Consider the following 27,788-nt stretch of genomic DNA (forward strand, 5'->3'; position numbering starts at 1 on the left):
AAGCCTTGGCCAGGTCGAAGAATACAGCTGCACAGCATTGTCTCTTATCGAAATGGTCGGTGATCTGTTTGTTAACTTGGCTCTCGAAGACCTTAGAAAGGCAGGGTAGGATAGATATAGGTCTGCACTCTGTCCCCATTTGTTTACCCAGCATCCTTTTCACCACTGATCAACCAGAACACCATTGAGATAAGAGACATGGAGCTGAGAGATTGTCAATAAGAGCATTCTCACTTCCCCCTCTCCCTTTTTCTCTCTATCCCTCATTCTCTCTCCCTCTCCCTCTTTCAATTCAATTCATCCTCATCTCTAATTTCCCTTCTCCCTCAATCTCCCTCGCTCTTTGTCTCTCCTTGTTCCTCTCTCTTATCCCTCCCCCTCTCTTTCAACCTGTCTCTCTGTCAGTCTATTTCAATCCATCTCTACCATCCCCATTCTCTTTCCCTTATTTTCCTCTCCTCCTATTACTCATTCCATCCTAGTCTTAAACTCCTCTCTCTCTCTCCACCATGACAACACGCCAGAAAAATTACATTTCTGTCACATCTCCCACATCTGCAGTATGGTCTGTAGCATTTCACCAGGGCAACTAAGCAATCCATGATGATGAGATGTTGGTTTAAAACATCCAGGTAGAAACAAGTTAACATATATAATCCAACCATTAGAAATATAATAAGAATACATTTGTTTCTTTGACACTAATTTGTCACTGACTCCAATAATCGCCTAATCATTGTCTTCAGTTTAGATTAGAATACAATTAGTTTACTCAGGTGTATTAGCTAGGGTTGGGGAAAACAGTCCCACAAGGAGTTGCCCATCCCTTGGCTAGAGAAATCACATGTATTGTTCCAGGGGCTTCAGTACGACAGAACTGTGTGCAACGTTTAATTCAATGGAAACGGTACTGTCATTATCTGATATGAGCTATCCAGGTTTTGTGATATCTGGCAGGCATCTGTAAACACGGTCAGCCTGGTCCACGGCCATGGTGTGTGCAAGGAAACTATTTAATTTACCCAAAGCAAATAATCAATAATTGTTTTATTCCAATAACTTCTGGATACTTGAGAAAATTGTATGAACACAATTTCCATATGGCTTTAGTTACATAGTAACAAGGTGTGTGTAAAGTAAGTGTGTGCAAGTGTGTGTGTGCAAGAGCGACCGTGCTTGCATGAGTGAGAGAAAGAGAGAGCGAGGGTAATCACATTACATTTAGTCAACCCGGGTACAAGGTTAATTGTTTAGAAGAACATTATACTCTTAATTATAAATGGTTGGAAGGGCTCTTTGCATCCAAGTGTTAATCAAAAGACATTCAAAGGGATCAGCCTGAGCAAGCCACTGTGCAATTTCCCTAATCTTAATAATTGAATGAGTACTTTGGATACACGATTCTGTGCAGTGCCTAGGTTGATCCCCTTCCCTTGAATGCTGTGCTGTATGTGTCTGGACTACCTGATGCCGGTAGAAGAGAGTGTAGAGAGTGTACCTAATGCCCGAGTGAGATTGAGGAATTGCCCATGATACTGAGGCTGCAGCACTGGCTGACACACACTGACAGCTATAGGCTCATGATACAACAAGCTCTTACAGTCTTACTGTAGAATTAGATGTTTATCCATGTTTCTCCAAACGTCAAATTTCGAAGTGTAATGCATCTCTGCAAACAACAGTTTTCTTACCATAGTTCAACAATAAATATGACATACCACTTGAAAACAATAAATTAGCCTGGGCTACTTTGTTTTTGTAGTTGCATGCTAAAACAATGGACAGGTGAATATTTCCAAATGTAATAGGCGCCTATTACAAAGTAATAACAAAATTGCTTTGATGGACCCTAGGTCTAAAAGAGTAAGTGGTGGGGGTGTTATGGGATTAGGGGGTTTAACCCAAACCACCTTGGATCTGAAGCCCCACATCTCAGAAAAAAAGAAAAAGAGATAAACCGATGGTATTGTGGACTTCATTGCCCTGGACAGGAGGGTGTGGGATTTAAGAAGATTATGAACATCTCGGAGCCTGGTTATACTGTTCCCAAGAGAGAGACTTATGTATGCGCTGACCACAAAATATGCTAACAAAAAAGAGAAGGTTTTGGAATGTATCAAATAAATCCAGGCAGTAAGTTTGACAACCGACATGGACCTCACGGAGGGTGGGTCTTACATGACTGTCACTGCACATTTCATTACCGAGGTCTGGGGACTGAAGTGGCTTGTGCTGGAGACAAAACAAATGCAGAAGAATCACACCACAGTCAACATTGCACAGAGACTTGGAGAAGTTGCAGACGCATACATAATCCCAGGACCTAAAAGGGTCACTGTGGTACATAATGCCGCAAACATGATTTTGTGTGCAGATATATGGCGCAGGAGGAGGAATGGGCAGACGTTAAATGAGTCAGAAGTGCTGGGCATACCTTACAGCTGTGCATCAATGCCGCTCTTAAACAAGAACCCATCTGTTGCACTGTGCCTGCAGCCAGACACCTCTCAGACCCTACACTGGGAAAAATGCACGCAGCCTTCATTTCCCACAAAGCAATGAAACATGGCAGAGGACATTTCGAATGTCTATGGTCACTCTGATTGAGCTGCTGTCCGAAGAGGACAACGCATCCTTATCTACAACCATACTGGCCAACCTCAAACTCTGCCACTTGGCCATAGTGGAGGGCGACAGCCCCACAAGAGTCCTAAAACAAAGCTGGTGGGGGAAACTGATGCCCGACTATTTGAGAGTAGTCTATACGTCCAAGCATGGGCCAAGCTGTACCCATAGCAGCTGAGAATCTCCCCTTTGAGTCCGTCATAGTTAGCCGCCTGTTCATTGTTCAGGTCGCAATAGGCCTTTTGGGCATTCCCAGAGAGGACTTCTGCCTTGGCCATCCTTCCCGTAGTGCTGTCCATTCAAATGTACAGAGGTAGGTTTCGATGTCGTCATTTTCCGTTAGCTCGATTAAAAACTGGTGATTCAGTAGACACTCCTCCTTGTAGCTTCCTGATTTACGTTTTGTAGCCGCTGTTCCTCCAGCGTTCGTTCCTGCAACGCCTGTTGGGCTTGTTGGGCCTGGATCAACTGAGCTATCAACTAGTCCATGCTGATGCTGCGTAAACGTCAACCCTGATCTGACCACGTTGTCAGAGTGCCCACATTCTCCACCACTTGTGGCAGAACAGGGGGATGGGTCAAAACGTTTACACAGATCAGACACGGACAGAGTTGGATTAGCTCAGTTTCAAAGGTGTTTATTAAAATAATAGTCCAAAAGAAAAGAATAGGTCTCCCCCAAGAGACCCTCTCCGGTATACTGTCTTCTGGGTCTCGCTGTATCCTGTGGGGATCAAAACTGAACTCCCTCCTGTTACCTCTGGTACCGTTCCCAACTATATGGGAGTCCTTTCCTCCCCCAGTCTCTTCCCTGTGTGTGCTGCCCTTCTGGCAGCTTTATGGACTTGTACAGCTGGTGAGCAGTCAGCCCTTGATTACTCACAAATCCCCAATCAGCTCCAATTAGTCCTGACCGGAGATCCCGTCGAGACCTGGCACGTCCAGCAGACGGAGCCATCGCCTCGTGATGTATACTCCGTCTGTCACCAGGCCTTAACGAGTCTCCCCCTGGTGGCTGACCTGCTGTACACCACACACGATAAAGCCCTTGTAAAATTGTTAACTGGTTGTTTTGGTCAAATAAAAGTATAGGCCTGTGGTGTATAATAATCAGGAGACTTTAAGCGAAATTGCAGTTGAAAAATAAAGGTTTTGGTTTATTCCCAATAAATGTACAATTTTAAGGTTTAGGAAAAGGGGAATGAGAAGGGACTACCACTCGTGTCATCGGCAAAGTTAATGCTAGTCTCATGCATGTTTCAGTGTTATTTAGCTCGTCTGGTAGACTCGTGTCACTGGGCAGCTTTGGGCTGTGCTTCCCTTTGTAGTCTGTAATGGTTTGCAAGCCCTGCCACATCCGACGAGCGTCAGAACCCTAGGACCATGTAAAGCCCTAGGACCATGTCTCAGGAAAACCTAGCCTGATGACTCCTTGCTGTCCCCTGTCCACCTGGCCGTGCTGCTGCTCCAGTTTCAATTGTTCTGCCTGCGGTTATGGAACCCTGACCTGCTCCCCCCGGACGTGCGAACTGTCCCAGACCTGCTATTTTCAACTCTCTAGACACAGCAGGAGCTGTAGGGACTCTCTGAATGATCGGCTATGAAAAGCCAACTGACATTTCCTCCTGAGGTGCTGACCTGTTGCACCCTCGACAACCACTTTGATTATTATTATTTGACCCTGCTGGTCATCTATGAACATTTGAACATCTTGGCCATGTTTTGTTATAATCTCCACCTGGCACAGCCGGGACTGGCCACCCCTCATAGTCTAGGTTTATTCCTAGGTTCTGGGCCTTTCTAGGGAGTTTTTCCTAGCCACCGTGCTTCCTACACCTGCATTTCTTGCAATTTGGTGTTTTAGGCTGGGTTTCTGTACAGCACTTTGTGACATCAGCTGATGTAAAGAAGGGCTTTATAAATACATGTGATTGATTGATAGTACGATTCGATCTTAATCCCATATTGACACTTTGGCTGCTTGATGGTTCGTCGGAGGGCATAGCGGAATTTCTTATAAGCTTCCGGGTTAGAGTCCCACTCCTTGAAAGTGGCATCTCTTGCCTTTAGCTCAGTGCGGATGTTGCCTGTAATACATGTGCTGGTTGTGCCCTTCTCCCTGAGGGTGCAGTGCAAATTTAAGCGTCTCTCACTCACACGCTCTCTGTCACAAGATCAGGTCTTTCTCAAAGGCTACAGGTTAAGAAAGACACATCAGGGTCGCAACTGCGACCGTTCTTATCCAATTCTGAGGTGCATATTGAAGATATTTGAAGAACTGTCCACATTGACTTTTCGTAGGCCAACAAGATTAGTAGGTCTAACGAACAGCAAAAGCACTAGCCTATTTCAATCTACTATCCCCCATAGTACAAAAGGCGACCCATTTTAAATAAATATTCCAAACATAGTCTGGGAAAGTTGTGGGATGCCAGAGACCCCAAATGAATACAACCACTAGCAGCAAAAACGTTTTAATGCAAGGTGGCACAACGCAACAGATCAGAACTTTTAGCTTAAAATGGTGATAAACTATTAGGCTATATCTTCACATTATAAGCGCAGCAATGCGCACATGGTAGTAGGATGTATGCGTAAATGTTCCATTACCGGAAAACACCCTTAACAAAAGTGACAGCAAATGCAATTATGTAAGTAATGCTTTTATTATAAAGATGCATTTTTATGGCAGATATAATCTTCTCCAAACTTGAAACTCACGGGCTGCCTTGAAAGTCCGTGTTGCCCAACAACAGCCCCAAAACATCACTGCTCTAGAGGAGATCTGCATGGAGGAATGGGCCAAAATACCAGCAACAGTATGTGAAAACCTTGTGAAGACTTACAGAAAACGTTTGACCTCTGTCATTGCCAACAAAGACTATATAACAAAGTATTGAGATAAACTTTTGTTTTAGACCAAATACTTATTTTCCACCATAATTTGCAAATAAATTCATAAAAAATCCTACAATGTGATGTTCTGGATTTTTGAGTAATTAAACAATGAATAAACCGCAACATGTCAGCTAAAGCAATTGAATTCACGAATGCATTTGACTGTTTTTAATATTGGCCGTACAAGAGACTTTAAAACCTTTTTTGTTAAACCATACTATATGGGATTGATTGGTTATAATTATTATAATTGGATTGATTATAATTTGTTGGTAAATTATTATTGTATTTGTTCGCAGTAATTTTACCTTTATTTAACTAGGCAAGTCAGTTAAGAACAAATTCTTATTTTCAATGACAGCCTAGGAACAGTGGGTTAACTGCCTGTTCAGGGGCAGAACGACAGATTTGTACCTTTTATTTAACCAGGCAAGTCAGTTAAGAACACATTCTTATTTTCAATGACGGCCTGGGAACAGTGAGTTAACTGCCTGTTCAGGGGCAGAACGACAGATTTGTACCTTGTCAGCTCGGGGGTTTGAACTCGCAACCTTCCGGTTACTCGTCCAATGCTCTAACCACTAGGCTACCCTGCCACCCCAGGCTGTTAGGACTTCTGTTAGAACTTTAGCTTAATTAAATGGATTACTATGTTTTTATTTCAAGAAAAAGCAAAAACGCAATTTAAAGTAAACTATGTACACCAAGACTTTTCTGTCATTTCAACAGTAGATTACCCACAATGCGTGCAAAATGCTGAAAAATACTGTTATTAACTGTAATTCGGAAGCCTCCTGTAAAAATTACTCTAACATACTGTATTTCTGGGCCTTCCGAGTGGCGCAGTGGTCTAAGGCTGTGAAATGCTGTGTCATTTCAGATCCGGGTTCGATTCCAGGCTGTTTCGCAGGGAAACCCATTAGGCGGCGCACAATTGGCCCTGTGTCGCCGGGGTTAGGGGAGGGTTTGCCCCAGGATGTCCTTGTCCCATCGCGATCTTGCGACTACTGTGGCAGGCCGGGCGCATGTATGCTGACACAGTCACAAGGTGTGCGGTCTTTCCTCCGACACATTGGTGCAGCTGGCTTTCGGGTTAAGCGGGCATTGTGTCAAGAAACAGTGCGAATTGGCAGGGTCGTGTTTCGGAGGATGGGAGTTGCAGCGATGGGACAAGACTGTAACTACCAATTGGGTATTTACAAACTGTATTTCTTTACAATAATAGCTTATGCCTACTGTAGATTCAAATGACCTGTTTCAGACGCCAACCTTATGTTGTCGGGTGAGACACATGAAGCTCAGACAATTTTAGTAAATATTTCTTGAAGCGGTTATGAAGTGGAAGAAGTTTTTCAGCAGCTGCTTGGTAGGTATCTTGCCTTCTCTATAAGCATATTTATTGCTAGCCAACATTGAATTTAACCGCCTAGCTAGATAGCTGGCTAACGTTTGCTAGCTAGCTAGCTGGCTGGATCAAGTTGACAAAAGCAATTTTGTTCTGTTCTAAATTGCTCGTAAATATCTAGCAGTGTGACCTAGAAAAACATCAACCAGAGAATAGTGAGACTATAGGCTGTATCGCAGCCTATTAGTGCCATAGAGAATACACTGACCACAGATTCGTGACCATTATGTTTCCACCATTCTAGCAGTTCAAAAGATTACCCCTATTTTATTTTGGATTGACGGGCAGCATTTTACACATAAACCGCATTGTGGGCTGTACTCACGAGCCGCTAAAGCCGATGCGACTGACCAGTGCACCATATTGTATCGAGGTGCCTGCCGACCTAAGGTACAGTGCCACTGGCCAGCTGGAGCCTAACACAGTGTCGGCGATGGAAACTAGTAACGTGACGAATTTTCCCCACCCAGGATTATACAGTATTTCAAGTAAAATAGCAGCCTACTCAAGAAATAACAAATATTGGTAGGCATCTAATATATTATATATACACCATAATATATTATAGTCAATGGGTCGAGCATGAGTGGCAAAAACACAGTGATAGTGTCCACCTTAGCTGTCACAACTATGTGTGATTCGGTTCACTTGGCTCTCATCTGCACAACATAAATCTTTTTTTTAAGCCAGAATTGTCCATATTGCCTCTCCTACTAACCATTTGTTTAATAAAAATACATTATCTAGCTGTTTTATTTGTATTTGTTCAATGGTTCAATTGATATCATACATTTTATTGGATATACAGTACCAGTCAAAAGTTTGGACACACCTCGTTATTCCAGGGTTTTTCTTTATTTTTACTATTTTTTACATTGTAGAATTATAGTGAAGACATCAAAACTATGAAATAACACATATGGAATCATGTAGTAACCAAAAAATGGTTAAATAAATCAAAATATATTTTGGCATTCTCTCAACCAGCTTCATGAGGAAGTCACCTGGGATGCATTTCAATTAACAGGTGTGCCTTGTTAAAAGTCAATCTGTGGGATTTCTTTCCTTCTTAATGCTTTTGAGCCAATCAGTTGTGTTGTGACAAGGTAGGGGTGGTATACAGAAGATAGCACCTATTTGGTAAAATACCAAGTCCATATTATGGCAAGAACAGCTCAAATAATCAAAGAGAAACGACAGTCCATCATAACTTTAAGATATGAAGGTCAGTCAATACGGAAAAGTGCAGTTGAAATAACCATCAAGCGCTATGATGAAACTGGCTCTCATGAGGACCGCCCCCGGAAAAAAAGACCCAGAGTTACATCTGCTGAAGAGGATAAGTTCCTTAGAGTTACCAGACTCAGAAATTGCAGCCCAAATAAATGCTTTACAGAATTCAAGTAACAGCTCAAATAAGCAAAGAGATACAACAGTCCAACATTACTTTTAAGACATGGAGATTTATGGTTCCAACCTCCATACATTTGTGAGATGCAGAGTATGTGAATGGATGATCTCTGCATGTATGGTTCCTACCGTGAAGCATGGAAGAGGTGTGATGGTATGGGGGTGCTTTGCTGGTGACACTGTGTGTGATATATTTATTTAGAATTCAAGGCACACTTAGCCAGCATGGCTACCACAGCATTCTGCAGCGATACGCCATCCAATCTGGTTTGCGCTTAGTTTTTCAACAGGACAATGACCCAACACACCTCCAGGTTGTTTAAGGGCTATTTGACCAAGAAGGAGAGTGATGGAGTGCTGCATCAGATGACCTGGCCTCCACAATCACCCGACATCAAACCAAATAAATGGTTTGGGATGAGATGGACCGCAGAGTGAAGGAATAGCAGCCAACAAGAGCTCAGCATGTGGGAACTATTTCAAAACTGTGTTATTTCATAGTTTTGATATCTTCACTATTATTCTACAATGTAGAAAATAGTCAAAATGAAGATAAACCCTTGAATGAGTAGGTGTTCTAAAACTTTTGACTGGTTGTGTATATATTTTTTTCCGCCAATGCAAAATGTGACTGACCCGCTTGGTCAAATATAGTGTAACGGTTTTGACTTGAGGTTATTATTTATAAGGGTGCCAGGTAGGTTGTGCCTACCAGAGAAAACATTGCTTTCTCCTTTTGGTTTGGGAGGGAATGAGTCCCATCTGGTCCGTCAAGTCTACACCAATACAAAGGACGTATGTAAAAGTCAGGATGGAAATAAACCCTTAAAACATTGGAAAGAACTTCAAAAACAACTATATTCTTTTGCGTGGGTTGTATTAGCAACATCAATGATTACACACACATATAATAATATCACAATGAGTTCTGGTTCCTCCAGAAATGTCCTGTACCTCGGGCCTAAAAAGAGTCCAGCCCGGTAAAGGAGTTCAGGGAACTCCCGTGACCTTAGTCACGCAATGTTTGTCCGTTCATTCCGTGTAGCGTAAACCCAGTATTAAACATACAATCAATATAACAATTATTTTACCACAGAACTTTAAAGCGCATCAACTCTTACTAAGTCCTCAACTACAACTAACTACATAAATCATTACAGTATACATCACATCAAAACATCAGACAATCTAATCCGTCAACAGATCTCCAGCGGAGAAAGGCCACGAAGAACGGAGAGGTGTAGTCCACGGACGCAAAGAGGGGATCCGATCCTGGGTAAACTCTATTAGCCTACAAAACACACGTTTAACGGCAACAAAACAAACGGAATAGAGAAGCTTCGGAACTGAGGGTTGAACACATCCTCATTCACGTCTCCATCACAACCCCACTTTTGCGCAGCTGATGCTGGCTATTTAATTGGGAATTAAAGGGAAAGCGCCCTTATTGGAAGGAGAAGAACTGAGACGGTTCAGAAAAATTCAGGGCCGTCACAGTAGCAAAATTTGAAATTGTGTTAATTATATTGAATAAAAGTAGACTCAGAGCTAGAAAATTGTACATTATACACTACAGTGGAGTAACAATGGAAAGTAATTCTGCTTTGAAAGTTGATCAACTTGTAACCTCACTTTTGAGTACCGTAATTACTGGACTATTAAGCGCACCTGAATATAAACCGCACCCACTGAATTATAAAAAAATATGTATTTTGTACATAACTAAGCCACACATGTCTATAAGCCGCAGGTGCCTACCGGTACATTGAAACAAATTAACTTTACACAGCCTTTAAACGAAACACGGCGTTGTAACAAAAATAAATAGGCTTTAACGAAACACGGCTTGTAACAAAAATTAAAACAGTAGCCTAACAAGAAAGTCATTGGTCACTATCTTCCTCCTCCTGTGCACTGAAACCACTGAAGTCATCTCCTTCGGTGTTGGAGTTGAATAGCCTCAGAATTGCTTCATCCGATGTTGGATCGTTTTCATTGTCGGCTCTCGTCACTTTTACCCCGCTGAGCTCATGCTGCCCCTTCAACACGCAGCAGTCCAGCCTTTCGAAACCCGTTGATGATAGTGGATTTTTTGACGATGCTCCACGCTGTCAGGACCCACTGGCAGACTTGACCATAAGATGCTCTTCGCCTGCGGCCCGTTTTAGTGAAGGATTTCTCCCCACTTGTCATCCAAGCCTCCCACTGAACAAGGAGCGCCACCGTAAATGCACGATTTGCACTGATGTCGAGTGGCTGCAAATACTTTGGGCCATCTGCTTTTCTTCCCTCTGAAAGCTTTTGTTTTCTTTTTGCACTGAGTCAGTTCCTCACGCTGCTGTTTCCAACGCCAAGCTCCCATGCAGCAGCTCTATTTCCTTTTCCAACAGCCAGATCGATCGCCTTCAACTTGAAAGCTGCATCATATGCATTTCTCTGTGTCTTTGCCATGATGAGGGTGACAAAATTTGTGTGCGCTCGATTTACGAGCGCTCGATTTACGTCACATTATGTGACGGTGCTCAGTTTTTTGGCAGCATGAATCTTATGAAAGCGGGAAAAATCCATAAATTAGCCGCGTCATTGTATAAACCGCGAGGTTCAAAGTGTGGGAATAAAGTAGCGGCTTATAGTCCGGAAATTACGGTAAATGGCCCTTGAAAGTTTTGGTACACCTACTGGAGAGATTTTCTTTGTCTACACCCATTCAGCATCGTTCACACCGTCACCCTAAGCTTTAGCCCCACCCAGCTCTTTAAGGATTCACATGTGAGGTCATGTACTAAACAACCAAAGATTTCAAGACTAAAGGCTGGTTTACACTACGGGTGTGTTCATAAATTCAATCTCGAGTGCCAGAATGTGTTCGTAAACTCAGAGCATTGTCAGATTGTCCGTTCATAAGTTCAGAGCGTTTCATTCTCGGAGCGTTCAGAGCGCACACTGGACGCTCCATCCGTTTTGTTACTAAAGCACCTTATACCACCCACCACTACGACCTGTATGCTCTAGTCGGCTGGCTCTCGCTACATGTTCGTCACCAGACCCACTGGCTCCAGGTCATCTACAAGTCTATGCTAGGTAAAGCTCTGCCTTATCTCAGTTCACTGGTCACGATGGTAACACCCACCCGTAGCACGCGCTCCAGCAGGTGTATCTCACTGATCATCCCTAAAGCCAAAACCTCATTTGGCCTTTCCTTCCAGTTCTCTGCTGCCTGCGACTGGAACGAATTGCAAAAATGTTATCTCCCTCACCAACTTTAAACATCTGCTATCTGAGCAGCTAACCGATCCCTGCAGCTGTACATAGTCCATCGGTATATAGCCCACCCAATTTACCTACCTCATCCCCATACTGTTTATTTAATTTACTTTTCTGCTCTTTTGCACACCAGTATCTCTACCTGCACATGTTCATCTGATCACTCCATTGTTAATCTGCTAAATTGTAATTATTCACTCCTATGGCCTATTTATTGCCTACATGCCTTTTGCACACAATGTACATATATTCTTTTTTTCTACTATGTTATTGACTTGTTTATTGTTTACTCCATGTGTAACTCTGTGTTGTTGTCTGTTCACACTGCTTTATCTTGGCCAGGTCGCAGTTGCAAATGAGAACTTGTTCTCAACTAGCCTACCTGGTTAAATAAAGGTGAAATAAATTAAAAATAAATTTAAAAAAACTCTGTCTGCATATTTGAAATCAAACGCCAGAATTTTATCCATCTCCTTAGCTATCATACTCTAATTCCACTCAGCTGATTTCCAAATTTGGTCCTCCAGAAAGTGGAAAGGGTTACATTTCTCATCAACATTCTAAACCAATAAATACAACTGCTGCTGGCCAAAATGACCATGAGAAAAAAATACCATTGCAAAATAATGCTTTTTATAAATTGATGGAAATACCAGTTGATATAAATATATTTGACCATCATGCTATAGGTTCATTTGCATCATTTTATGGAATTAAATTGGCCTGTGTGTATTTTCATTTGTCATCATGCATTTTATTTATCCAACACATCAATCACAATCACACAGCATACAGAGCCTATTTTGAGCGAGATTTCTTCTACAGCTCCTCGGCTGGTTGCTACTGGAGTAAAACATGCTTTTGTAAGCACATTCATTGTGCCACAATTCTAAATGCAATTGCATGTTAAAAACAGTTTTGGTGCACAATTAAGAAGAGCTGCTATTTTTATTTCTCAACTGGTAATAGAAACGTGCCTCCATTCACAATTCAAGTGCAGGGAAGAGGCTATCAGCGAGTCACCCATCAATGAGAGCTGGAGGAAGTATGCATTTTGAAAACATAATTAATTGTTTGAAACCTGAAAGTTTTATTTCATATAGGCATGTCTTAACTTGCTTTAAAGTAGCCTACAGGCAAAATCCGACCATGGAAATGTGGAGGCAATAATTTTATAAAAGACTTTATAGGCCGCATGTCAGTTTCAAGTTTGGGCAAGTTTACAATTTATCCTACCATTGCTACCGTTCTGCGCACCAGTTATGATTTTCATATGCACATTTTCGTAGAACAGTTTAATTTCCATAATAACATACATTTTTTTATCATTGTCACATGGTTAATCATAAAAATCTGAATGAAAATTATTACATTTTAAAGTAAACTAATGTGAGATCACCAGCATATGCCTTACGGAAACATTGATACACTGTGCTACTTTCGCAGATAAAGAAATGAGAGCATGGTACTCATTGCCTATAAGCTAATAGTTGGCCTATAGGGGGAGATTGTTGTAAAAAAATCTAATAGCTTACACCGATTAACTATAGATTTAATAAACTCAGCAAAAAAAGAAATGTCCTGTCACTGTCAACTGTGTTTATTTTCAGCAAACTTAACATGTGTACATATTTGTATGAACATAAACAAGATTCAACAACCGAGACAAACTGAACAAGTTCCACAGACATGGAATAATGTGCCCCTGATCAAAATGGGGGGGGGGGGTCAAAATCAAATGTAACAGTCAGTATCTGGTGTGGCCACCAGCTGCATTAAGTACTGCACTGCATCTGCATTAAGTACTGCACTGAACCAGATTTGCCAGTTCATGCTGTGAGATGTTATCCCACTCTTCCACGAAGACTCCGGCAAGTTCCCGGACATTTCTGGGGGGAATGGCCCTAGCCCTCACCTTCCGATCCAACAGGTCCCAGACGTGCTCAATGGGATTGAGATCTGTGCTCTTCGCTGGCCATGGCAGAACACTGACATTCCTGTCTTGCAGGAAATCATGCATAGAACAAGCAGTATGGCTGGTGGCATTGTAATGCTGGAGGGTCATGTCAGGATGAGCCTGCAGAAAGGGTACCACATGAGGGAGGAGGATGTCTTCCCTATAACGTACAGCGTTGATTGCCTGCAATGACAACAAGCTCAGTCCGATGATGCTGTGACACGCCGCCCCAGACCGTGATGGACCCCCATATCCAAATAGATCCCGCTCCAGAGTACAGGCCTCGGTGTAACGCTCATTCCTTTGACGACAAATGGGAATCCCACCATCACCCCTGGTGAGACAAAACCGCGACTCGTTGGTGTAGAGCACTTTTGATAGCCCAGCGACGGTGGGTTTGTGCCCATAGGCAACGTTTTTGCTGGTTATGTCTGGTGAGGACCTGCCTTACAACAGGCCTACAAGCCCTCAGTCCAGCCTCCCTCAGCCTATTGCGGATAGTCTGAGCACTGATGGAGGGATTGTGCATTCCTGGTGTAACTCGCGCAGTTGTTGTTGCCTGCCTGTACCTGTCCCGCAGGTGTGATGTTTGTATGTACCGATCCTGTGCAGGTGTTGTTACACGTGGTCTGCCACTGTGAGGACGATCAGCTGTCTGTCCTGTCTCCCTGTAGCGCTGTCTTGGGCGTCTCACAGTACAGACATTGCAATTTATTGCCCTGGCCACATCTGCAGTCCTCATGCCTCCTTGCAGCATGCCTAAGGCAAGTTCATGCAGATGAGCAGGGACCCTGAGTCAGTAGAAAGGCCTCTTTAGTGTCCTAAGTTTTCATAACTGTGACCTTAATTGCCTACTGTCTGTAAGCTTTTAGTGTCTTAACTTTAACTACCGTTCCACAGGTGCATGTTCATTAATTGTTTATGGTTCATTGAACAAGCATGGGAAACAGTGTTTACATCCTTACAATGAAGATCTGTGAAGTTATTTGGATTTTTACGAATTATTTTTGAAAGACAGGGGGAATGCGCGCCCCTGAGCACACATAGAAGTCCCTGCCCTGCTCTGCATTGGAAAGATAATATAAATTCAGCAATTTATTTCTTTTTTTGCTGAATTTATATTATCTTTCCAATGCAGAGCAGCGCAGGGACTTCTATGTGTGCTCAGGGGTGCGCATTCCCCCAACATTATCAGGACAGAGAAACCAGACACATGCTCATTGCTCACATGGAGCACTCCAAATGAAAGTCAATGAAAAAATGGTTGTGAAAAAACTTGTTTCTCAGAAGCATAGCAGGTTATGAACTCTACAAAAAACTTTTCCACTCCGAGAATGGGAACGGTATAAATAGCTCATTAATACATGCATTAACATGACAGGGATTAATGGTACATGAACTACTAGTAACATATGTAATGGGGAATTGATTTAAAATAGTAAAGGACAAACAATTCACACAATGAAACAGCTGAGCTATTCTGGAGAGAAACTCGCCTATATCTTTGCTACAGACCCCTACCTTCTTCTTGTCTCAATAATGAAAATTATACATAAGACACATTATCTTCACACATGCTTTTAACTGGTAGCCGCAACTCAATAATCAGCTAGGCCTATTGCCACGCACAACGCCCAAATTGCAGGCTTCCCAAATAGGCATAGACCTACATGTGATTAAAAATAATCCACAGCAACAATTTGTAAAAATTATGAAGCTAATGATCCTTGACTTCTCTGTGGCTAACTATTATGAATGATTTTATTTATTTCTCTATCGACAAATGTATTTCCATTTACTTCCCTATTGGACCATTTCTCTTCTGTTCTTTTGGTTAACATATCAAATTTCTGTCGTTGCCCAGAAGCCAAAAGGCACCATCCCAGTTATGTTAGCAATGCATCCTAGTTGTTGCAACTTTAGATTCCCCTTCATTCAAAGTCACTACAATCTCTGTCACATATGGACCATCTATCAGGTGCCTTGTTTATCATGGCATTTTCCCAGGTGCACTGTTTAGAATTGTGTTTTCCCGCGAATTGCAATTAGGCAAACATTTTATTGGCTGCTTCATTACATGAGTTGCATGTTCTGTTAAGATTCATTACCATAATCTAAATATGATTTCTGTCATTATGAGTACCTTCGGTGGATGCCCAAATTAGTTATGCACCCAATTCCAATCAAAGTTGGAATTTTTAGATAATTTTGAGAAAAAAAATCAAAAAATGTACTTAAATGTGTGAAAGTTACATATTTAAAAAAAATTTTTTTGAATATCCTTTTCAGCGGAATGTTGCCGAGGGGTTCCGCTAGCGGAACGCCTGCCCTAGAAGGTTTTTTTTTAAACTCTAAATTAAGCAAAAAGGAATACCTATTTCTTTGTTAACCCCTCAACACAGAATAGCCACACTTAAAGTATAAATGGATCCACGCACAAACAGATCAGTCTATAGATTTAATGAGACAGGGTAATTTGGCTATGCGCGCATCGGTATGCGGCGGGCCAAAGGGTGAATGAGCGAAGCAGCGGGTTTTAATTCAGATCAAGTGTTGACCTTGTTCTCTACTCATAACTACACATAACGGAAAGTTTAGGGGTGGCTGCAGCCCTGGGTGTGCGACTGGAAGGTAAGGTAACGAAGTTAATTATTATATTAATAGCAATTGCAACCATTGTCATGTTTTAGTAAATCATTTATAAATGATTCACATGATAAAATAATATTAAATTATTGTCAATTAATGGAGAATTAAAGCAAAAATGGTGATCCACTTACTGCTTCAGACTTGGCCTGCTCAATGATAATCAATGATAAGAAAGCCATGTAATCGCCATATACTGTATAATATGTGCAAAACTCGTAACTCCAATTTATAGGTTTTTTGGTTGTTGGGAAAAACAGCAATTGTTTAGTGACGTCTGACCCAGAACATAGTAAAATTATGAATTTCCGTTATGCTGTGTTCATTAATGTTGAAATGAAAATGGCCTTTTTGGAGACAACAATATGCATTGTGACAGCACAGTAAACACATATTTCTGTATGTGTTTTCTATACATCCTCATGCCCAATGCATTGAGAGTCTCCACGCTACAGGATGTGCAGAACTATGCAGCCAGTAACTGTTACTTCAACCTGGGGAGTGCCCCAAATTGGACCCTATTTCAGATACAGTGCACTACAGACCCTGGTCAAAAGTAGTGCACAACATAGGAAATAGGGTGCCATTTGGGATGCACACCCTGTCACTCTCTCTGCTGGCATTAGATCCTTACAGCTCTGGAGAAGAGGCTTAGGGGGCATGGAGGGAGAGATAGAATGAGGAAGAAAGAGATACAGGGAGAGAGATAAGGAGTGAAAGCGAGAGTAGGTCTTGTTTCCCAGCCGTGACAGAGTAGAATGAGAGAAGACTGCTTGAAGGAAATGACGGGAGAGGAACAGAATGGAGAGAACCAAGGGAAAGAGAGAACAATTAATAAGAGAGAGGGAATAGAGAGACTAAGAAAAGGCTAGAGGGAACAAACAGAGAGATGTCGAGGGATGAGAGCGAAACTAGAAAGGGATAGAAAGAGAAGAGACAAGGAATAGAGAGAAAGAGAAAAGACAGAGTAAGGCTTAGTGCTTTGCAGTTGGGAAAGCATATTAAACAATCTCTTCTGTGTCATCGCTTCCACACACCGGCACATAAGAGCAAACATAGAAGCAAAGTAGCATAAACATAGTGGCAACACATCAAAGGTAGCATCAATGCACCACAAAGGAAGCATCAATGCATCACAAGTGTCATGACTCTCTCTCCTTGGTGAGGATCAAAGGTGCCAGATCAACTGGCAATGGCTGACAGATAGCCAGACCCAACCGGGGGGTTGAGCCGGTTTTATGACTTAACAGCCGGTCACACATTTTAGAGAGAACATTCACTTTCTTGGTCTCTAGTAGGGAGAATTGAATGTATGGGTGTTACAGAAGAGTGGTCACCAAAAACTTCAACATCAAACAATGAACACTGGGCCAACATATTTCAACATCCGAATGTTGGGAATGATGAGAGATGGAATATGGAAAATGTTTGTCCATTTTGTGATGTCATTAAAATTGGTATGTTGAAATATAACGTAAAAACTGTAACTTAGGAAGGAAACACATTCTAGCTGTGATGTTCCTACCCAGTAGGATGTTAATACAATATAAAAATGTGATTTTAGGCTTCTAAATGAGAATAATATTTTATGCAAACTTGTTCCCAGTCAGTAGCCACGCCCAAGTGAGCTTAGAGTTTGTGTCAACATGACAGAACGCCTTCCAAGGCCAGAGTGCCTTAAGAAGTTAAAAGGAATAACTAATGAAATTTACATTAGACCAGAGAATGCGAGGCTGTGGCCCACACGTTGAAATGGTGAAAAAAAACTACAAGACCAGACAGCGTGGAGCGGTGGCTACACAGCTGAAAATGGTAAGACCCTCTGAAACTCTCAACCCGAGTGAAGAAGGGCAAGACTAGGGGCCTCATTTATAAAACAGAGTGGTGGGTTTACGTCAAAAGGTGGCGTACGGACAAAACATAGAAAGTGCTTAAAAATATTCTGATTTATAACACAGTGCACACGCACGTTCCACGCCGGTTTCCCTTTATAAATCACAATCAACTCGAAATTTGGCGTACGTGAGCGAGCGTCTTGTCCCACCCTTTTTAACGCCCATAGTTTCCTATAAATAGTCAGTGAAACGCACCTAACCATAGTGACTGTATTACGACAATGACGGCAAATCCCGACAGAAAGGCAGAAAAAATTATAATAATCCCAGTGTGAAATGAAAGTTATTGTAGGGAAAGGTTGAAGCAAGAAAAAAAATATTGTTTGGTGCTGGCTCAGGTCGGGCCCTTTCAGAAAAAAAGAAAAAAAAGAAAGACGTGATCCGACATAAAAGTGGAGGCCAAAAGGCGCATAGCCTTACACAGACACAAGTGTTTGTGCCACAGGCGGGGGAAAGGGGACACAGGAGCTCAACCCCCTCGATGAGCGACTTGCCAGTATTATATATTATTGCCTCCACGGATATGTTCTGATTTTGGCTAGGCTACAATTAAGTATATATTTTCAAAATACATACTACTTCCTACTCATTGCAAAGTGGTGTGTGAAGCACTGATGAAGCCTGCTGATGAAGCCGTTGTCTATGCATTTGCTATTTGAGATGCTGTAGTAGCAGCTCTGGCGCTGTCAGACAGATTTTCCGCTCAAAGGCTCTGTATCTGTATGCTGTACGGGTGCTAATAAGATACATAAAGAAAACTGTACACACGCGACAATTTAATTCCGTAAAACTATGTAAATTAACCTATAGACCGATAAGCATAACCAGTCAAATGTATTTACATCGACTGGTATTTCCATCAGTGAATAGGCTAAAAAGCATTATTTCGCAATGGGATATTTTCTTCTTCTCACAGACAATTGGCCAGCACCAATTTTATTTATTGGCTTTTCTATTTATTTAGTTTTAAATCGGCCAAAAGCCGGCAATTACTGGCTAATGGAAACTCTGATGCGGGCGGTTACGTGTATTTGGGGTGTGAGGGATTGTTAGCTTTCATTAAAAAATCCCTAACCAAAAAACAATGTTTTTTGTGTGTTTTTTCCCCACAAAAAATAAATCACAGTGTAGTTATCACAAAACTACCATTAAAAGGACCCGATCATCATAAAGGTAAAAATACAGCAACAATGCTGTAACATTAGTAGGAGGAGATATGAGTATTTAAAATGATTGGCCACGGATATAAAGCACGTCATTTTTGTTCAAATGGCATAGAGAGAGTCAGGGAAGCGAAAGCAGCGAAATCCGGCATGGCAATACTTTGAGAAGTTAAATGAGAAGGTGGTAAAATGCACTCTCCGACGTGGAATTGAGCTACAGTGGCAGTACAGGTGCAATGCTTAACACTATAACTTCTAAAACAGTTCATCTGACCCCTTTCAATTGTGTAATTTCAATAAATAATAAAAAAAAAAACTTTAACACACCTGTCCCTGACTTTTCCTAAATATGTGTATTTTAGCAGTACTTTCAGATAAATATCCTAAAAGAAAAAAACTCTGACCATTTCATCCTTAAAGCGCCATGAAGGTCTAAATGACCGCATGCATATTTAACAGTAGAATAGCCGGGCCTTGAGGAGTACCAACAGCCACCAGTCTAATAAATAACTAGAAAAGCCTGACCTTGTTGGACCTCGCTTCGTGCTAATTTCATTTGGTTGTGTTTATGAAGGTGTTAGGTAACATTAGAATATGGAATGTAAATATTTGAAAGAACATAACATTTTTCATTAGTTCCAGTAGGCTATATGTAAAAACCAAAACCCACAAAAAATACAGAAGTTAAAGTGTAAATACATAAATACAAAAGAATACCCTGTTCTTCATTCACAACTGGATATGACATAATTATGCATCGTTCGCATCAACTCACCCATTATCCAACATAATACTATACTTCGTTTATTTAATCTGTTGTTATATGTGTGAAATTCCTTCGTTTAGGTTCAGATTTGAGGCAATTATCAAGGTGATTATAAACTGGGCATGGCACATTCAACTATCAGAGCAGAGCAGGCCAGGGAAAGCCATTCAAAAAAATCAGTTCAGTTTGTGATATTAAAATTCAAACAATGACAGTGTGTTATATAGACTTATTTAGGAAAAGTTAAGGACGGAGGGGGTCATGACTTTTAATTTAATAAACACTTACTTAGTAATTAAACACTTACATTTGTTTCGTCATTATGATGCTCTCTGCCTTTCTCGTGTTAATATACACAATCACAAATAAATCCATTCATATTTTGTTTGGGAAAGTCATAAAAAACATGATACAAGGCAAATTATTTCAAAAGAACAGAATAGCATGTGATGAGTTTTGTTTATCTGTGCTTTAGCACCAGGGCTAGGGCTATGCCAGGGCTAGGGCTATGCCATTCTATGACTGTGCCTTGCCAATGAAATCAACTTGTTCATTCAGCAGACATCACAGGCCCTGCCCTACCACAGTCAACACACATATTTTACAGTAAGAATATAATGGAACAGAAGAAATTTTCACCAAATGGCTGCACAGAGCCACAATCAATCGAGGAAAAAGTTATTTTGAAGCAGAGACCATTCGTGCAATTTGTAGAGTTATTTCGCAAGGTTCATTAGAGACCTTGGAATCTGCTCCTTCTGATACGGCATAGCAATCAATACGTCTGGCCTGCATAGACCTCTGTAGGATGATATGGAAGAAGTGCTATTTGGTAGGCTCCTCGCTTCTTTGCCAATGTACACCATCAATGCAAGGTGCGCATTGGCAAAAAGTCAAGGGGTCTGAATATTTTCCCAATGCACTGTATCTACAACCAGACTACAAGATTCCATGTGGATAAACCGGCCAGGAAGGAGAAATTCCTCTGCCAGTACAAAGCACGAGCTCTCAGACATATGTGGCGTTAATAACAGATTGTTGGTTTTCTATGAACACGCTGTCATACATCACTGCAACGAGCCATCACATTGATGATAAATAGTGGGACATGATGTCCCATGCATGTAAACGTTAAGATCATTTTTTACATTTGTCACATCCTTATCGTGCATGCGTGCGCATATTGACAGAACAGAGTGCTGGTGGAAACAGAATCAAAGCAATGGCATCGTTTCCCACGGCAACAACAAAAACTACAATGGCCTCTGGACAGACATCCATAGGAGCTAAAAGGGCTCACGCGCACAAATGTCAGACGATTATGCTCTTATAGGTAACATGGCAGAACCTGTCACTAAGCGCTCTATATCGCACACACATAGGAAATAAGTCAGAGTCAGACTGTTGCATTTTAAATCCATCTGAGCATAGAGATACAGTGGGGTAAAAAAGTATTTAGTCAGCCACCAATTGTGCATGTTCTCCCACTTAAAAAGATGAGAGAGGCCTGTAATTTTCATCATAGGTACACTTCAACTATGACCGACAAAATTAGAAGCAAAAAATTCTGAAAATCACATTGTAGGATTTTTTATGAAAGTATTTGCAAATTATGGTGGAAAATAAGTATTTGGTCAATAACAAAAGTTTATCTCAATACTTTGTTATATACCCTTTGTTGGCAATGACAAAGGTCAAACGTTTTCTGTAAGTCTTCACAAGGTTTTCACACACTGTCGCTGGTATTTTGGCCCATTCCTCCATGCAGATATCCTCTAGAGCAGTGATGTTTTGGGGCTGTTGCTGGGAAACACAGACTTTCATCTTCCTCCAAAGATTTTCTATGGGGTTGAGATCTGGAGACTGGCTAGGCCACTCCAGGACCATGAAATGCTTCTTACGAAGCCACTCCTTCGTTGCCCAGGCGGTGTGTTTGGGATCATTGTCATGCTGAAAGACCCAGCCACGTTTCATCTTCAATGCCCTTGCTGATGGAAGGAGGTTTTCACTCAAAATCTCACGATACATGGCCCCATTCATTCTTTCCTTTACACGGATCAGTCGTCCTGGTCCCTTTGCAGAAAAACAGCCCCAAAGCATGATGTTTCCACCCCCATGCTTCACAGTAGGTATGGTGTTCTTTGGATGCAACTCAGTATTCTTTGTCCTCCAAACAGTTGAGTTTTAACCAAAAAGTTATATTTTGGTTTCATCTGACCATATGACATTCTCACAATCTTCTTCTGGATCATCCAAATGCTCTCTAGCAAACTTCAGACGGGCCTGGACATGTACTGGCTTAAGCAGGGGTATACGTCTGGCACTGCAGGATTTGAGTCCATGGCGGCGTAGTGTGTTACTGATGGTAGGCTTTGTTACTTTGGTCCCAGCTCTCTGCAGGTCATTCACTAGGTCCCCCAGTGTGTTTCTGGGATTTTTGCTCACCGTTCTTGTGATCATTTTGGCCCCACGGGGTGAAATCTTACATGGAGCCCCAGATCGAGGGAGATTATCAGTGGTCTTGTATGTCTTCCATTTCCTAATAATCGCTCTCACAGTTGATTTCTTCAAACCAAGCTGCTTACCTATTACAGATGCAGTCTTCCCAGCCTGGTGCAGGTCTACAATTTTGTTTCTGGTGTCCTTTGACAGCTCTTTGGTCTTGGCAATAGTAGAGTTTGGAGTGTGACTGTTTGAGGTTGTGGACAGGTGTCTTTTATACTGATAACAAGTTCAAACAGGTGCCATTAATACAGGTAACGAGTGGAGGACAGAGGAGCCTCTTAAAGAAGAAGTTACAGGTCTGTGAGAGCCAGAAATCTTGCTTGTTTGTAGGTGACCAAATACTTATTTTCCACCATAATTTGCAAATAAATTCATAAAAAATCCTACAATGTGATTTTCTGGATTTTTTTTCTCATTTTCTCTGACATAGTTGAAGTACCTATGATGAAACTTACAGGCCTCTCTCATCTTTTTAAGTGCGATAACTTGCACAATTGGTAGCTGACTAAGTACTTTTTTTGCCCCACTGTATATACCAAACATTAGAAACGCATCTGGGTGTCGAGAGGGATGCTGGCCCATGTTGACTCGATGTTGACTCCAATGCTTCCCACAGTTGTGTCAAGTTGGCTGGATGTCCTTTGCCTGGTGGACCATTCTTGACACACGCGGGAAACTGTTGAGTGTGAATAACCCAGCAGCATTGCAGTTCTTGACACAAGCCGGTGAGCCTGGCACCTACTACCATAACCCGTTCAAAGGCACTTCATTTTTTTGGTCTTTCCCATTCACCCTCTGAATGGCACACATTCACAATCCATGTCTCAATTGTCCAAGGCTTAAAAATCATCATACTTCAACATGACTCCTCCCCTTCATCTAAACTTATTGAAGTGGATTTAACAGGTGACATCAATAAGGGATCACAGCATTCCCCTGGTCAGTCTATGTCATGGAAAGAGCAGGAGTCCTTAATGTTTTTTACACTCAGTGTGTGTGTGTGTGTGTGTGTGTGTGTGTGTGTGTGTGTGTGTGTGTGTGTGTGTGTGTGTGTGTGTGTGTGTGTCTTTGATTTATGTGTGTGTTAAAGGTCCAGTGCAGTCCAAATTATGTTTTACCTGTCTTTTGTATCATGTACAACAGCTGATGAAACTAACACTGTAAAAACTGTGATCAGTGTTTTTCCTGATCTTCTAATCAGCAGGTTTGCGTGGGCGGGAGTTTCGGCTTGCCTGGTGACATCATTATGCAGGTAAATTGGTTAATAGACCAATAACAAAGAGAGTTCCAAACTTCTCTGCCAATAACAGCTAGTTTTCCCCTACCTACTCAGACCACTCCCAGACAGTCCTAGCAAAATGTTTGCTTGCTAAATAGTTATTTGCTAAACAGCTATTTTCGTCAATTTTAATGGAAAACTATTACAGTAAGGTACTCAATTCTTACCCAGAAATTATTTGACATTTGTATAAAAACGACTGCATTGGCTCTTTAATACTGTGCACGTCCTGTGTGCAGGGGTGGGGGAAGGGAGACAGGGCGTCATGGCAACGCAGGACTGAGACGAGGCTGGTTGCCATGGAAAGAGAGCTTGGCGACCGATGGGTGAAGGAGCAAGAGAGAGAAAAAAGAGAAAGAAAAAGAGGAGATACTGAGCTTGTGCAGTAATGGAGCACCAGGGCAATGTCAGACAGATGGAAAGAGAGAGAACACTGAAAATACACCAAATAAGAGGAGAGAGAAAAAAAATGAGAGAACGAGAAAAATTTAACGAGAGAGGGAGAGAGAGACCCCGTTAACGCAAAGTAACAGTATAGGTAGACTGCATTCATTCAGGATTCATATAGCATGTCTAGAGCATTCAAGGCTGTCTTTGCTGCCCTGAAACTTAAACGTTTGACCATTTCTTCTACAACTCTTGCTAGAGGTTCTGTCCTCACATAGGTACATATTTTCTATGGCTCCTTATGTATTACCAGAGTAGTCTGGTAAATCTTCACACACAGAGTGCATCTGAAATGGCAACACATTCCCTACATAGTAGCCATAAATTGTGAAAATGGTGACATTTCAGACAGCCTGTTCAATATTTTTTTTAAAGACAACCGTTATCTAGCACATCTAGCATCAACCACCTTGGAAAAAAAACAATTAAAATAAACCAAATATGGCCTATACTGTATGTCCTGTATGCCCACAGGGATTTGGCCTCCACCTGTCCATTTGTATAATGTCAAGGAGAGGATAAATAATGACATTCATCCCTAGTGTTCTGCTATGGTCAGGGGTTAGATGCGGATGTAGGTTATGACAACCGTGCTTGTGTCTATGCGTGTGTCTTTTAGTGTGTGTGTCTCTGGGTGCCTGTCTGTCTGACTGTGTGTGTATGTGTTGACTCACAGGGTACGGTGCGGAGGTAGAGGTTGTCTCTGATGATCTGCTGGTGGTCGTGGTCCACGGATCCCTTGGAGAAGCGCAGATTGAGGTAGTGCCGGAGGTCCTTATCCACCATGCCCCCTACACACACACACAAACAGACAAGGTTAAAATGCACACTAGAAAACACACACAAGCAGGCAAGCAGACGCACACACTCACACACAAACACGTGCAGGAAGGAAGGCGCACACACAAACAAACAAGTAGTAAAACACAAATACACATCACAGTAATTGTGTAACTGAAGGGGACATGGACAGAGGCCCATTATATCACATCTCACTACTGTCACAGTGTACTGAGTCTGACAGAGTGCATTGAGTCTCAATCTGGCAGTGTATCACCTCATCCCTATATCTCATGACAAACCAGTGTACACCAGGGGGGACAAACTCAAATCCTTGAGGGACTTTCATTTTGTGTCCAATAAAGACCTAAATAACCAGGTGAGGGGTGTTCCTAACTAATCAATTGACCTTAACTGACCAATCAAGTACAAGGGAGGAGCAAAAACCCACAGACAATGGTCCTCCAGGAATTGAATTTGAAACCCATTGTGTACACCATACACCAGACTACACTACACGCCCCAAACCTCTCCCACTAAAATGTCTCCACATTACAAGGCCTGTATCTAGCACTACCAATTCCAAAAGAACAACATGACAATTTCACAGATCCAACACCATCTAGCTACATCCTTACAACAGCACTAACACTGTACACCATACTCCACATTCACATGTCACCACACCCCCATCCCCACCCCTAACTACACATCATATTACCCAACATTTAATATGCAGGTAGGGCTGTGAAATTTTGTCAGCCGGTGATTGTCAAGCAAATATCTGCCGGTGTCACGGTAATTGACCGTTCATTAACATAAACACAATTGTGACTTGTTTCAGGAAACTAGGCGCATATCGTGCATCACTACTTCACAGGAATGCCATTTGAACATGTGAACTTTCATGTGCATGAATAACAAACTTGTATGCCATCTGTAAATACAAATAAAAACAATTAATTACGAGCCTAGTTGGTTTAGCCACGGAAAAATACAGCAACCTTCCCGCTAGCCATGATTGGCTGAGATAATGAGTGGGCTGGACATGAGATGAGTTCGGATTGGTCTGCTATGTAGCAATCTTCTGTCTATAATATGAACTGGTCAGTACGTGTAGGTAATCCTTTCTAATGCATCTTTTTTTTTAAAGATATCACGTAGTAGAACTGCATAAGTGCTGCTCTCCACGTTCTGGAGGACCGAGTTCAGAAATCAGCGGAATCAGAGTATGATAGCTAAGGAGATGGAGAAAATTCTGCCATTTGATTGCAAATATGCAGACGGAGTCGAAAAGAGAACTCACAGAAAGCTGTTGTATAAAACACCTGGCTCCAGATGACATCTTCAAACTAAGGGTAACCATGGAATCGTGACAGAGGGAGAAGCGTCCATCCATGTATACGGGTAAGAGAGTCTAGCTAGCTACATTTTCAGATATTAGATGTTTCTAAATTAAAGTGTAATGTTAGCTAGCTAATGTTAGCTGGATGGCTAGATAGCTGACTTTACGTGTATGATCTGTGTAGTTATATTACTCGTATCTCAGAGCCATTTGCATTGTTAGTTATAGCCTAATGTTAGCTAGCTAACATTTAACCTGGTTGGTTAGCTACCTGCAGATTAATGCAGGGTAGTAACGTTATTAGTTGGGATAATGATTCATAATCCCAATGGTCAGAGTGAGCTATTCTCTCATTTGTGTCTGGAAGTAGCTAGCAAGCTAGCCATTGTTAGCCAGTTAGCTTGGGTTCTTGACTTCTCCTCGGCCAGAGCATCCTGTGTGCAATCTGATCTAGAGGTCGACCGATTAATCGAAACGATTTCAAGTTTTCAGAACAATCGGTAATCTGTATTTTTGGACGCCGATTGTTGCCGATTTAATTTATTATTATTTATTTTTTAACCTTTATTTAACTAGGCAAGTCAGTTAAGAACACGTTCTTATTTTCAATGACGGCCTAGGAACGGTGGTTTAACTGCCTTGTTCAGGGGCAGAACGACAGATTTTTACCTTGTCAGCTCGGGATTCGACCTGTTACCCGAGTGCAGCAAGAAGCCAAGGTAAGTTACTACCTAGCATTAAACTTATCTTGTAAAAAACAATCAATCAATCTTAACATAAACACTAGTTAAACTAGTAATATCATCAACCATGTGTAGTTATCTAGCGTGTCCTGCGTTGCATATAATCGATGCGGTGCCTGTTCATTTCTCATCGAATCACAGCCTACTTCGCGAAACGGGTGATGATTTAACAAGCGCATCCGCGAAAAAAGCACTGTCGTTGCACCAATGTGTACCTAACCATAAACATCAATGTCTTTCTTTAAAATCAATACACAAGTATATATTTTTAAACCTGCATATTTAGTTAATATTGCCTGATAACATGAATTTCTTTAAACTAGGGAAATTGTGTCACTTCTCTTGCGTTCCTGGCAAACAGAGTCAGGGTATATGCAGCAGTTTGGGCTGCCTGGGTCGTTGAACTGTGTGAAGACCATTTATTCCTAATAAAGACGGTAATTAATTTGCCAGAATTGTACATAATTATGACATGACATTAAAGGTTGTACAATGTAACAGCAATATTTAGACTTAGGGATGCCACCCGTTAGATAAAATACGGAACGGTTCCGTATTTCACTGAAAAAATAAACGTTTTGTTTTCGAAATGATAGTTTCTTGATTTGACCATATTAATAACCTAAGGCTCGTATTTCTGTGTGTTATTATGTCATAATT

At 41.6% G+C, this 27,788-nt stretch overlaps 1 protein-coding gene across 2 annotated transcripts in view; it reads right to left on the reverse strand.

The window, feature by feature from the left end:
- LOC109888917 (membrane-associated guanylate kinase, WW and PDZ domain-containing protein 2) overlaps positions 1-27,788 on the reverse strand; it is a 260,612-nt gene that overhangs the window by 210,668 nt on the left and 22,156 nt on the right. For both annotated transcript variants that reach the window (XM_031823241.1, XM_031823242.1), the window contains exon 2: positions 24,935-25,051. In XM_031823241.1, the coding sequence (XP_031679101.1) occupies positions 24,935-25,051 (117 nt within the window). The remainder of the gene's footprint in view (positions 1-24,934; positions 25,052-27,788) is intronic.

The sequence above is a fragment of the Oncorhynchus kisutch genome, linkage group LG4 (genome assembly GCF_002021735.2).
Source record: "Oncorhynchus kisutch isolate 150728-3 linkage group LG4, Okis_V2, whole genome shotgun sequence".
NCBI lineage: Eukaryota > Metazoa > Chordata > Actinopteri > Salmoniformes > Salmonidae > Oncorhynchus > Oncorhynchus kisutch.